This window comes from Leptodactylus fuscus, chromosome 5 (genome assembly GCF_031893055.1).
Source record: "Leptodactylus fuscus isolate aLepFus1 chromosome 5, aLepFus1.hap2, whole genome shotgun sequence".
NCBI classification, from domain to species: Eukaryota; Metazoa; Chordata; class Amphibia; order Anura; family Leptodactylidae; genus Leptodactylus; species Leptodactylus fuscus.
The window spans coordinates 212,778,252-212,790,994 of record NC_134269.1 but is presented as its reverse complement, the minus strand read 5'-3'; the positions used below and the strand labels follow the sequence as shown (position 1 = coordinate 212,790,994).

The following is a 12,743-nucleotide window of genomic DNA, read 5'->3' as shown; positions in this document are numbered from 1 at the left end:
GTTGAAGAATATTATATTACACTATATTATATTATACCATGTTACACTATATATTATATTACACCATACTATATTACACTAGGTTGCAGTATATTATATTTCACTATATTATACCATGTTACACTATATTATATTATACTAGGTTGCAGTATATTATATTTCACTATATTAATTATATTACACTATATTATACCATGTTACACTATATTATACTAGGTTGCAGTATATTATATTTCACTATATTAATTATATTACACTATATTATACCATGTTACACTATATTATATTATACTAGGTTGCGGTATATTATATTACACTATGTTCAGAGGCGTAACTACCGTAGAGGCGGCTGCCACGGGGCCCGGTGACAGTTGCTACCGCTGCGTTTTTTGTTTTGTTTTTAAATAGGCCGTTACGGGCCCTACTTACTTGCCGATCCTGGCTGAGCCGGGATCGGCAAGTGACACCGCGGGCCCCACAAATACTATCATTATACTCGGGGGTCTTTGCAGACCCCCAAGTATAATGATCGGCGGACCGGGAGAGGTAAGGGAACATAAAAAACACTGTTAGGGTGCATTCACACTACGTATACAGCAGCTTATTCTGAACGTAAAACACGTTCAGAATAAGCGGCGTATAAAGCAGCTCCATTCATTTCTATGGGAGCCGGCATACGAGCACTCTCCATAGAAATGAATGGGCTGCTTCTTTCACTACGAGCGCTCCCATTGAAGTGAATGGGAAGCGCTGCGTGTACGGCTCGGCATGAGCAGAGCTTGCCGTATACGCCGGCACTCCCCATTCACTTCAATGGGACTGCTCGGAGTGAGAGAAGCAGCCCATTCATTTCTATGAGAGCCGGCATACGAGCACTCTCCATAGAAATGAATGGGCTGCTTCTTTCACTCCGAGCAGTCCCATTGAAGTGAATGGGAAGCGCTGCGTGTACGGCTCGGCATGAGCAGAGCTAGCCGTACACGCCACTGACTATGTTATATTACATTACACTATATTATACTATTTATTACACTATATATTATACTAGGTTGCAGTATATTATATTACACTATGTTATATTACATTACACTATATTATACTATATTATTACTCCTTCACTAATGTAAGTGACTGGAGCGCCGTTGTGACCCCGAGGGTGCTGCGACTTCTAGTCACAATTAAATCCAGTGCGATCTTTCCGTGTAAATACGGCGAGGGCTATGTGGTAACTTTGGTCATATCACACATTAGCAGGTAGCGCTGCCTTCATTGCGGTAAATGCAGCCATGGAGAACATCTACAAATATCACAATGGTGACAAAATATCCGTCAGCTCTGGGATTTCTGTGACTAACGTGTTACGGTATCGCCACTGCGTCACTTTAATATCATCAGCTGAGATACCCGTAACCTGCGATGTACGGACGCCAAAGTCGCCATATAGCCAGCGCTATGGGTATACTAGTCAGTTATAGGGATATATGGTGAGGACATTATATGGGAACTAGCCAGTATTGTGTGTGTAGGACACTCATGGGTACATTATGGAAACTTATACAGCCTCTAGCTGACACTTGTCTGTAGGGGGCGCTGTGACAAGCAAAATGGCCTCCACCTGTCTCTGAGGTGATTGATAGGCCACGTCTAGGGCCAGTCACGTGACTGTGTCTCGCATTCCGCAGCCCCTCAACATTCTCCCGCCCTTTTCTCCTCTAGAATTCAGTCCCTACTGGATACATTGTTGACATCTGGCTCTCATCTGATTGGCTGCTCGGCGTCCACTACTGAACGCTGATTGGTTCTCCTCCCGCTCACGAGTCTGTGTGTTGCTCCCCGGAGCCGGAGCTTTCCCTGATTGGTCTCTGGTGATGACGTCAGCTGCCGATGGAACTCCGCAGGTTTATCAGTGAAGGAGACGCCGCGGTGTGGCGGGCAGGTCCTAGCGCTGTCACTTCTGGTGAGTGCGATGGCATGTTACATGGATGTACAGCGGCATGTGTCACGTGTTGTATGTTAAGCTGTCTCATGTAACATGTATTGTGACTGTATATAGTGACAGCCTGTAGTAATAATAGTAACTTTACAACGTCAACTCTTATGGAACAATCCTTAAAGGGCAAGTCCAGTTTTAATACTTGAGAGTTGTGGCCTGAAGACTTATGAGTAAAACTTCCCATAGCCCAGGTGTGAGGGCCACAACTCTGCCTGAGGGGAACTGGTACCGGGTTTGTTATTGTAGTCGGGTCGGAGGGGAGGAGGGAGTAGACAGCTAGGCAGGGAAAACCGACCAATGAGAGCCCTGTGTGTGCCAAGCCCCGCCCTCTCCCGGATGTGATCGTGCTAATCCAGGTCTGTGCTCCCGACCCGACTACATTCACCTCTATCCTGGGAGGGGGAGGGTAATACATCTGGTAGGTGATACAAGGTGAGTATATAGCTATATGTGACTGTCTGGTACTATATGGGGATAGCAGCTATTAAAGGGATTTTTTTTTAAGGCACATTTTTGTATTTTGTTCCCTATTATTAGGCTTCCTTTTCAAATTCCCCAAACCCTTTTTCATGGGGGATGAGCTCAATATAGAATTTTTTGCACCCCAAATCTGGTGTTTTTATTTTTTTTAACCATCAGGAAGGGGGAGCGGCTATGATGTGCCCCCCCCTTGTGCCGAACAAAATATAAGTTATACCCTTTAAAAACGCATCCACCTATAAAGAAAAAAAAATAAGTGTCCAGTCATGAAGTGGTTAAAGGAACACTTGAGACAACCTTGATCAACATTGTTATGGGTGGAACCTGACCCAAGGATTTCATCCCTTTAAGACAAACCCCTTATATCGTCCTCCGGAGCCATCACGTTTAGAGTTTTCCCTTGCCATTCCCATTGAGGGCTTGTTTTTTGTCAGATGAGCTGTATTTTTCTTTTTTATGTAGAGTGTGAGCCCCATACAGGGATCACAATGTAAATTTTTCCTCTATCTTTGTAGAATGGGAGGAAATCCATACAAACTCCTTGCAGGTGTTGTTCCTGGCGGGATTCGAACCCAGGACTCCAGGGCTGCAAGGCTGCAGTGCTAACCACTGAGCCACCGTGTTGCCCCTAAAGCTTCTCATTATTGGAAAAAGAAAAGCAATTTTGTAAATTTTGGGGGATTTTGTTTTCAGCACTGCAGCAAAGAGAATCCCCAAGTCAGACTCCGCCCCCTCAAGTAGAACTTGGTGACAGGTGTATGCGACCATATATGGTATTGTGCCAGAACTAACCCTGTAATATGTATTACCATGTAACGCAGACATACATGAAGCGTGCTCGCAGGCTGAATGGACACGGCTGGTGAAGGCGGGAGCAAAAAAGGAAGAGTCAGACAAGACGGCGGCAAAACACCGGTGAAGAAACGGAAAACCAGAACGCCGAAGGTCTCAAACCTCATCCAAGAACTGCAGGAAACCGTGTTTCCTGATCCCGAGACACAAGCCACAAGGGTAATGAGGCAAATATACCGTCCTATAGGGCTAGGCGGTGGAGTCGGGATGATTGGAGGGGTGTAGGGGTTAATGGTCAAGGGGGTGGAGTCAGTAGGACCACCAAATTTCAAGTCCTCCATACAGTGTACACTCGGCTAAACCATGTGTTAACTTACCAATGTCCCTCGTATTCCAGAAAGAGGTTCTGCAGCAGACCAAAAGCTACATCCTGCAACTGGAGAGCACGCTGGACTCCCTGCTGAAAATGAAAGGTGAGCGAGTGTGTGAAATGGAGGAAGCCCTCGAAGTGTATACGGAACGGTGAGCTATAACCGGAATGCCTTGTGCCTAAGGTGACGCTCTCGTGGAGAATGGCAGCCCCTGTAGTCTGGAAGACATCAAGAAGGAATATATACAGCACGTCCATAGTGACCAGGGGTATGTGACGTACCAACTCTTATAAAGGGGCTCTCCGCCTGTACGCAGACTCTATATATTGTATACTTCCATCTTCTGTATACAGAGGGAGGGGTCATGGGGTTCAGGGGCTTTCAGTATTTCCTCCACTGACCACATAGTACTGGGTTTATTTTTTCATAACAGGAGCAAATCGTCTGACCCATTGTGGGAGGGGGAGGTGGACCCCGTGCTCTTATATATGACGCACGAAAGTCGCAAAGACCGAGAGGTATCGGTGGAAGAATTAAAGCTAGAAAATTCTACAGAACCTTTATCCTCACCGGATGTAATAGAATTTGAAAGGTAAAAGTCTGAATATTACAAAATTCCTGTATTGTACTCCAGATCTGCGCTCACTATTCTGCTGGTACAGTCACTGTGTATATACATTACATTACTTATCCTGCAATATACTCCAGAGCTGCGCTCACTATTCTGCTGGTACAGTCACTGTGTACATACATTACATTACTTATCCTGTATTATACTCCAGAGCTGTGCTCACTGTTCTGCTGGTGCAGTCACTGTGTATATACATTACATTACTTATCCTGTATTATACTCCAGAGCTGCGCTCACTATTCTGCTGGTGCAGTCACTGTGTACATACATTACATTACTTATCCTGCAATATACTCCAGAGCTGCGCTCACTATTCTGCTGGTACAGTCACTGTGTACATACATTACTTATCCTGTATTATACTCCAGAGCTGTGCTCACTATTCTGCTGGTGCAGTCACTGTGTACATACATTACATTACTTATCCTGCAATATACTCCAGAGCTGCGCTCACTATTCTGCTGGTACAGTCACTGTGTACATACATTACATTACTTATCCTGTATTATACTCCAGAGCTGCGCTCACTATTCTGCTGGTGCAGTCACTGTGTACATACATTACATTACTTATCCTGCAATATACTCCAGAGCTGCGCTCACTATTCTGCTGGTACAGTCACTGTGTACATACATTACATTACTTATCCTGTATTATACTCCAGAGCTGCACTCACTATTCTGCTGGTGCAGTCACTGTGTACATACATTATACTACTTATCCTGTATTATACTCCAGAGCTGCGCTCACTATTCTGCTGGTGCAGTCACTGTGTATATACATTACATTACTTATCCTGTATTATACTCCAGAGCTGCGCTCACTATTCTGCTGGTGCAGTCACTGTGTACATACATTACATTACTTATCCTGTATTATACTCCAGAGCTGCACTCACTATTCTGCTGGTACAGTCACTGTGCACATACATTACATTACTTATCCTGTATTATACTCCAGAGCTGCACTCACTATTCTGCTGGTGCAGTCACTGTGTACATACATTACATTACTTATCGTGTATGATACTCCAGAGCTGCGCTCACTATTCTGCTGGTGCAGTCACTGTGTACATACATTACTTATCCTGTATTATACTCCAGAGCTGCGCTCACTATTCTGCTGGTGCAGTCACTGTATACATACATTACATTACTTATCCTGTATTATACTCCAGAGCTGCGCTCACTATTCTGCTGGTGCAGTCACTGTGTACATACATTACATTACTTATCCTGTATTATACTCCAGAGCTGCGCTCACTATTCTGCTGGTACAGTCACTGTGTATATACATTACATTACTTATCCTGAATTATACTCCAGAGCTGCGCTCACTATTCTGCTGGTGCAGTCACTGTGTACATACATTACATTACTTATCCTGCAATATACTCCAGAGCTGCGCTCACTATTCTGCTGGTACAGTCACTGTGTACATACATTATATTACTTATCCTGTATTATACTCCAGAGCTGCGCTCACTATTCTGCTGGTGCAGTCACTGTGTATATACATTACATTACTTATCCTGTATTATACTCCAGAGCTGCACTCACTATTCTGCTGGTGCAGTCACTGTGTACATACATTACATTACTTATCCTGTATTATACTCCAGAGCTGCGCTGACTATTCTGCTGGTGCAGTCACTGTGTACATACATTACATTACTTATCCTGTATTATACTCCAGAGCTGCGCTCACTATTCTGCTGGTACAGTCACTGTGTACATACATTACATTACTTATCCTGTATTATACTCCAGAGCTGCGCTCACTATTCTGCTGGTGCAGTCACTGTGTACATACATTACATTACTTATCCTGTATTATACTCCAGAGCTGCGCTCACTATTCTGCTGGTACAGTCTCTGTGTACATACATTACATTACTTATCCTGTATTATACTCCAGAGCTGTGCTCACTATTCTGCTGGTGCAGTCACTGTGTATATACATTACATTACTTATCCTGTATTATACTCCAGAGCTGCGCTCACTATTCTGCTGGTGCAGTCACTGTGTACATACATTACATTACTTATCCTGCAATATACTCCAGAGCTGCGCTCACTATTCTGCTGGTGCAGTCACTGTGTATATACATTACATTACTTATCCTGTATTATACTCCAGAGCTGCGCTCACTATTCTGCTGGTGCAGTCACTGTGTACATACATTACATTACTTATCCTGTATTATACTCCAGAGCTGCACTCACTATTCTGCTGGTGCAGTCACTGTGTACATACATTACATTACTTATCGTGTATGATACTCCAGAGCTGCGCTCACTATTCTGCTGGTGCAGTCACTGTGTACATACATTACTTATCCTGTATTATACTCCAGAGCTGCGCTCACTATTCTGCTGGTGCAGTCACTGTATACATACATTACATTACTTATCCTGTATTATACTCCAGAGCTGCGCTCACTATTCTGCTGGTGCAGTCACTGTGTACATACATTACATTACTTATCCTGTATTATACTCCAGAGCTGCGCTCACTATTCTGCTGGTGCAGTCACTGTGTACATACATTACATTACTTATCCTGTATTATACTCCAGAGCTGCGCTCACTATTCTGCTGGTGCAGTCACTGTGTACATACATTACATTACTTATCCTGTATATACTCCAGAGCTGCGCTCACTATTCTGCTGGTACAGTCACTGTGTACATACATTACATTACTTATCCTGTATTATACTCCAGAGCTGCGCTCACTATTCTGCTGGTGCAGTCACTGTGTACATACACTACATTACTTATCCTGTATTATACTCCAGAGCTGCGCTCACTATTCTGCTGGTGCAGTCACTGTGTACATACATTACATTACTTATCCTGTATTATACTCCAGAGCTGCGCTCACTATTCTGCTGGTGCAGTCACTGTGTACATACATTACATTACTTATCCTGTATTATACTCCAGAGCTGCGCTCACTATTCTGCTGGTGCAGTCACTGTGTACATACATTACATTACTTATCCTGTATTATACTCCAGAGCTGCGCTCACTATTCTGCTGGTACAGTCACTGTGTACATACATTACATAACTTATCCTGTATTATACTCCAGAGCTGCGCTCACTATTCTGCTGGTGCAGTCACTGTGTACATACATTACATTACTTATCCTGTATTATACTCCAGAGCTGCGCTCACTATTCTGCTGGTGCAGTCACTGTGTACATACATTACATTACTTATCCTGTATTATACTCCAGAGCTGCGCTCACTATTCTGCTGGTGCAGTCACTGTGTACATACATTACATTACTTATCCTGTATTATACTCCAGAGCTGCGCTCACTATTCTGCTGGTGCAGTCACTGTGTACATACATTACATTACTTATCCTGTATTATACTCCAGAGCTGCGCTCACTATTCTGCTGGTACAGTCACTGTGTACATACATTACATTACTTATCCTGTATTATACTCCAGAGCTGCGCTCACTATTCTGATGGTACAGTCACTGTGTACATACATTACATTACTTATCCTGTATTATACTCCAGAGCTGCGCTCACTATTCTGCTGGTACAGTCACTGTGTACATACATTACATTACTTATCCTGTATTATACTCCAGAGCTGCGCTCACTATTCTGCTGGTGCAGTCACTGTGTACATACATTACATTACTTATCCTGTATTATACTCCAGAGCTGCGCTCACTATTCTGATGGTACAGTCACTGTGTACATACATTACATTACTTATCCTGTATTATACTCCAGAGCTGCGCTCACTATTCTGCTGGTACAGTCACTGTGTACATACATTACATTACTTATCCTGTATTATACTCCAGAGCTGCGCTCACTATTCTGCTGGTGCAGTCACTGTGTACATACATTACATTACTGATCCTGTACTGTCTCAGTGACCTGCCCCCTGTATTATAGTAGATATGTAGGCTGTTGGGGGTGTGGCTGACAACAAGCTTGCTGACGGTTTCCAGTAACAATAATATAACGTCTTCCTCTTCTCCTCCAGGTACTTTCACTTCTATAAACAGACAGCGGACATGTTACTGGAGAACATGGTGGTGTCACCGCCGCAGGTCACTCATCCCGTGGTGTCCAATGCTATCTCCGCTCTGTGGCAAGAGCTTTGCCGGACAGGTAAAGTCAGTGCCTTCCAGCAGGGCCTGTCCCAGGCCAAGGACAAGACGTCCGTCACCTCCAGTACAGACATAGGCTGCACCAATGGGGGCAAAAGAAACAGCGGGGCGGAGAGTCAGGAGGCCGCCAGCTCATTTATGTCTTCTACTCCTGAGGACGTAAGTGGTAAAGATCCAAGCCTTAGTCCTATCTGTGCCTGGGAAAGCTGAGTGACTCCAGACAGGACTGCCATTACAGCTTCTACAGGGGGTGTTTTTGTTTGTGTTTTTTTTCTTCAGATCCTTATTGACGATGCTTTCGAGTTAGCTGAGGGGTTTCTAGATGGCGGTGCAAACCAGACCCTGTCTGATCTGGGGTAAGACTCAGCATGGGGGGGGGGGAATGAAGGTTGTTGTGCATAGATATATTTATCTACTGTATATAGAATGACATACTCCAGCCACACCCAGAGCTGCAACACAGCTGTTTTTGTAGTGCATGGGCTTCTCCTATTCACTTAACCAGCAGAATAGTGAGCGCAGCTCTGGAGTATAATACAGGATAAGTAATGTAATGTATGTACACAGTGACTGTACCAGCAGAATAGTGAGCGCAGCTCTGGAGTATAATACAGGATAAGTAATGTAATGTATGTACACAGTGACTGTACCAGCAGAATAGTGAGCGCAGCTCTGGAGTATAATACAGGATAAGTAATGTAATGTATGTACACAGTGACTGTACCAGCAGAATAGTGAGCACAGCTCTGGAGTATAATACAGGATAAGTAATGTAATGTATGTACACAGTGACTGCACCAGCAGAATAGTGAGCGCTGCTCTGGAGTATAATACAGGATAAGTAATGTAATGTATGTACACAGTGACTGTACCAGCGGAATAGTGAGCGCAGCTCTGGAGTATAATACAGGATAAGTAATGTAATGTATGTACACAGTGACTGCACCAGCAGAATAGTGAGCACTGCTCTGGAGTATAATACAGGATAAGTAATGTAATGTATGTACACAGTGACTGCACCAGCAGAATAGTGAGCACTGCTCTGGAGTATAATACAGGATAAGTAATGTAATGTATGTACACAGTGACTGCACCAGCAGAATAGTGAGCACTGCTCTGGAGTATAATACAGGATAAGTAATGTAATGTATGTACACAGTGACTGTACCAGCAGAATAGTGAGCGCAGCTCTGGGGTATAATACAGGATAAGTAATGTAATGTATGTACACAGTGACTGTACCAGCAGAATAGTGAGCGCAGCTCTGGAGTATAATACAGGATAAGTAATGTAATGTATGTACACAGTGACTGCACCAGCAGAATAGTGAGCACTGCTCTGGAGTATAATACAGGATAAGTAATGTAATGTATGTACACAGTGACTGCACCAGCGGAATAGTGAGCGCAGCTCTGGAGTATAATACAGGATAAGTAATGTAATGTCTGTACACAGTGACTGTACCAGCAGAATAGTGAGCGCAGCTCTGGAGTATAATACAGGATAAGTAATGTAATGTATGTAGACAGTGACTGTACCAGCAGAATAGTGAGCGCTGCTCTGGAGTATAATACAGGATAAGTAATGTAATGTCTGTACACAGTGACTGTACCAGCAGAATAGTGAGCGCAGCTCTGGAGTATAATACAGGATAAGTAATGTAATGTATGTACACAGTGACTGCACCAGCAGAATAGTGAGCGCAGCTCTGGAGTATAATACAGGATAAGTAATGTAATGTATGTACACAGTGACTGTACCAGCAGAATAGTGAGCGCAGCTCTGGAGTATAATACAGGATAAGTAATGTAATGTATGTAGACAGTGACTGCACCAGCAGAATAGTGAGCGCTGCTCTGGAGTATAATACAGGATAAGTAATGTAATGTCTGTACACAGTGACTGTACCAGCAGAATAGTGAGCGCTGCTCTGGAGTATAATACAGGATAAGTAATGTAATGTATGTACACAGTGACTGCACCAGCAAAATAGTGAGCGCAGCTCTGGAGTATAATACAATTAATATCCCACTTTCTAGGAGTCCCTTACATGAAAGCTCCGCATGGGAGAGTCCTGAAGACGAGAAGCTTCTTCATCAGCACGTCTCTGAGTTCTTTCGGGCTAAGCTCTTTTCCTACACTGAGGTAAGTTTCTGTTGACCAATAATGTTGTAGTAGAAATAAGAAGTGAGAGATCATTGGGGGAGGGGGCGCAGTATGGCCGCTTCTTACAAAATTACACCTCAGCTTGGGTTGTGTACTGTGCAGTATACGGTATATAACACATCTTCTCCTTTCTTTAGGCGGCTGACCATCAGTGCGATTACGAGGCGGGGCTTCTGAGATGTACCGAAACCTTTGACGATGAAGATGACCTCTGAAGGGCGGAGTTCTGTCTCCTTACAGGATGCTATTTATTAACCCTATGATTGCCAGGTTTTCTGGTGTCACCTCGTGGTAGGAATCTCAGGACTTACTTTACCCAAAAACATCCCATGTCTTGGAGTCCATTTCTCAGCTTGGCTTTCTGTATCTGGTAAAGCTGGGTTACAACCAATATGGCAGCTGCCACCGAGATCCTCACCCAAGTTTTCCAGGCCCTGAATGCTAAATCTGTTTTAGTTTTTCAGTGTCTTACTGATGAAAGTGACGGATTGGTTATTCAGGATCCTGGGAAAGCTGGGTGACACCTTTGTGAGAACAGTTTACAATCATCCAGCTTTCCGAGGTGCAGATAAAGCTACGAAATTTAGACAAAACTTTCAAGGACTTGAGACTAAAAAGTAACAGTCACGAAAAGCCTCATCGTGATCTCGACACCGGTGACATGACCTCGAACTGTCACCCTTTTATGCCCCCCGAACCTATAATGGGGGGCGACCATTTATATGACCTGGCCACTGACCTTTGTCTGTTGGGTGTTGTCACTATATACAGATTTGGCATACAATAGGTGGCCATTTTGACCAAAAAAATTTACCCCCTCCCCTCTTCTCTCCATAAGAGGGTGGGGGCGTGCCTTATACGTTTCTTTTTGGTCGCCATTCTTGAGAGGTGATGTTTACAATATTTTATATGACGCGGTCTCGGATATTTCTGCTGCCCCCGAGATCGTCGGTTTCTAATTTATTCTTATTTATATGAAGAGGTTTTATTTAAAGAAAGTGAAAAAAAAAAACTTATTTATTCGCAAAAAGTTTTAGCGAAAAATATTTATAAAACAGAGTAATATATACAAGTTTCTATGCGATGTCTCGTCGGTGTGTTATATATTTATGTCCCCACCCCCTCCCTAAAAAAATGTAAAAAAAAAGTTGTTGGTTTTTTTTGTTTTTGTCATTCTACTTTTCCAAACTCCTGAATGACAACTATGGCCTGTTGCACTGTGATACAGTTGTATTTGCATATCTAAGCACAATGAATGTCAAGGTTTTGGAAAAGCTGGGTGGAAATCAATAGGACTGTAATTACAGGCCCCCCCTATTGGGTTTTTTTTACTCTACTTTCCCAGACTACCAAATTAAAAATTTGCCTATTGCTGGTATCGTTAACATAACCAATATGGCCGTTAAAGTATTCCAGGTTGTTACCCAACTTTTCCAGGAGCGTGAAAGGTAAATCAACCTAGTTGTTGTTGGTGGTGGAGTTTGCATCTCAATATAACTAGGCAGATTTTCTATGCAGGCTTCTAGGAAAGGTGGGTAAGATGCCCAATTTTTCCACCAAAAACTATAAAGTAAAAAGTTGTTGTTTTTTTTTTTTGTTTTTTTTTGTGGTGAGGGGTTTGTGAGATTTGATGTTTCATTGATGTGTTTGTTAAAGGTTACATTAAACATTTATTTATCCACGAAACGTGAGATTTTCTTTTTTTCGGAATCGCTTTGGAGTAAAGGTAAGGCCAAACGGAGCTGCGGGAAGATTTACAGTGAAGCTGCGCCTGCGCCGTGTGGCCTTACCCGATTATAATCCCGGGTCAATCCAGACTGGTAAATATAGGCTTTTTTTTTTTCTTCCTAAAAACATGAAAAATTTGGATAATCTAGCGTGAAAGTGCCGGATTATTGGACGTCAGAAGTTACGGCTAGATTGAGATTTTACCGGTGCTTCGCGTGTTCCCATAGCTAGGGGTTTGGAACCGCTCTAGAACCTGAGGTTAAAGGGGCTCGATCAGCAAAATTCTGCTGTATGAGCCCCACATATGCGTGACTAGCCTTTAAAAAGGCCATTCAGGCACCGCTAATCTTATTTTAACACCCCCCCCCTCTTTAAAATATAACCCTATATGCAAATTATACCTATCGTGCACGCTGGGCGGTCATGCACTGTCCG

The 12,743-nt window shown here is 43.3% G+C and overlaps 1 protein-coding gene across 1 annotated transcript; it reads left to right on the top strand.

Moving 5' to 3' along the window:
- The first annotated feature begins 3,322 nt into the window (after positions 1-3,322).
- On the top strand, positions 3,323-10,795 carry STRA8 (stimulated by retinoic acid 8). Its single transcript, XM_075275921.1, has 8 exons — positions 3,323-3,484; positions 3,663-3,738; positions 3,820-3,904; positions 4,070-4,228; positions 8,288-8,573; positions 8,694-8,770; positions 10,454-10,559; positions 10,718-10,795. The coding sequence occupies exons 1-8, from the start codon at positions 3,323-3,325 to the stop codon at positions 10,793-10,795; spliced, it is 1,029 nt and encodes a 342-aa protein (XP_075132022.1).
- The last annotated feature ends 1,948 nt before the right edge of the window (positions 10,796-12,743 follow it).

Excerpts from the sequence above, each read along its gene's own strand:
- STRA8 (XM_075275921.1), top strand. The coding sequence starts at position 3,323 with ATGGACACGGCTGGTGAAGGCGGGAGCAAAAAAGGAAGAGTCAGACAA. Across the intron at positions 3,485-3,662 it reads CCGAGACACAAGCCACAAGG|AAAGAGGTTCTGCAGCAGAC; the intron begins GTAATGAGGCAA and ends CTCGTATTCCAG. Across the intron at positions 8,771-10,453 it reads CAGACCCTGTCTGATCTGGG|GAGTCCCTTACATGAAAGCT; the intron begins GTAAGACTCAGC and ends CCCACTTTCTAG.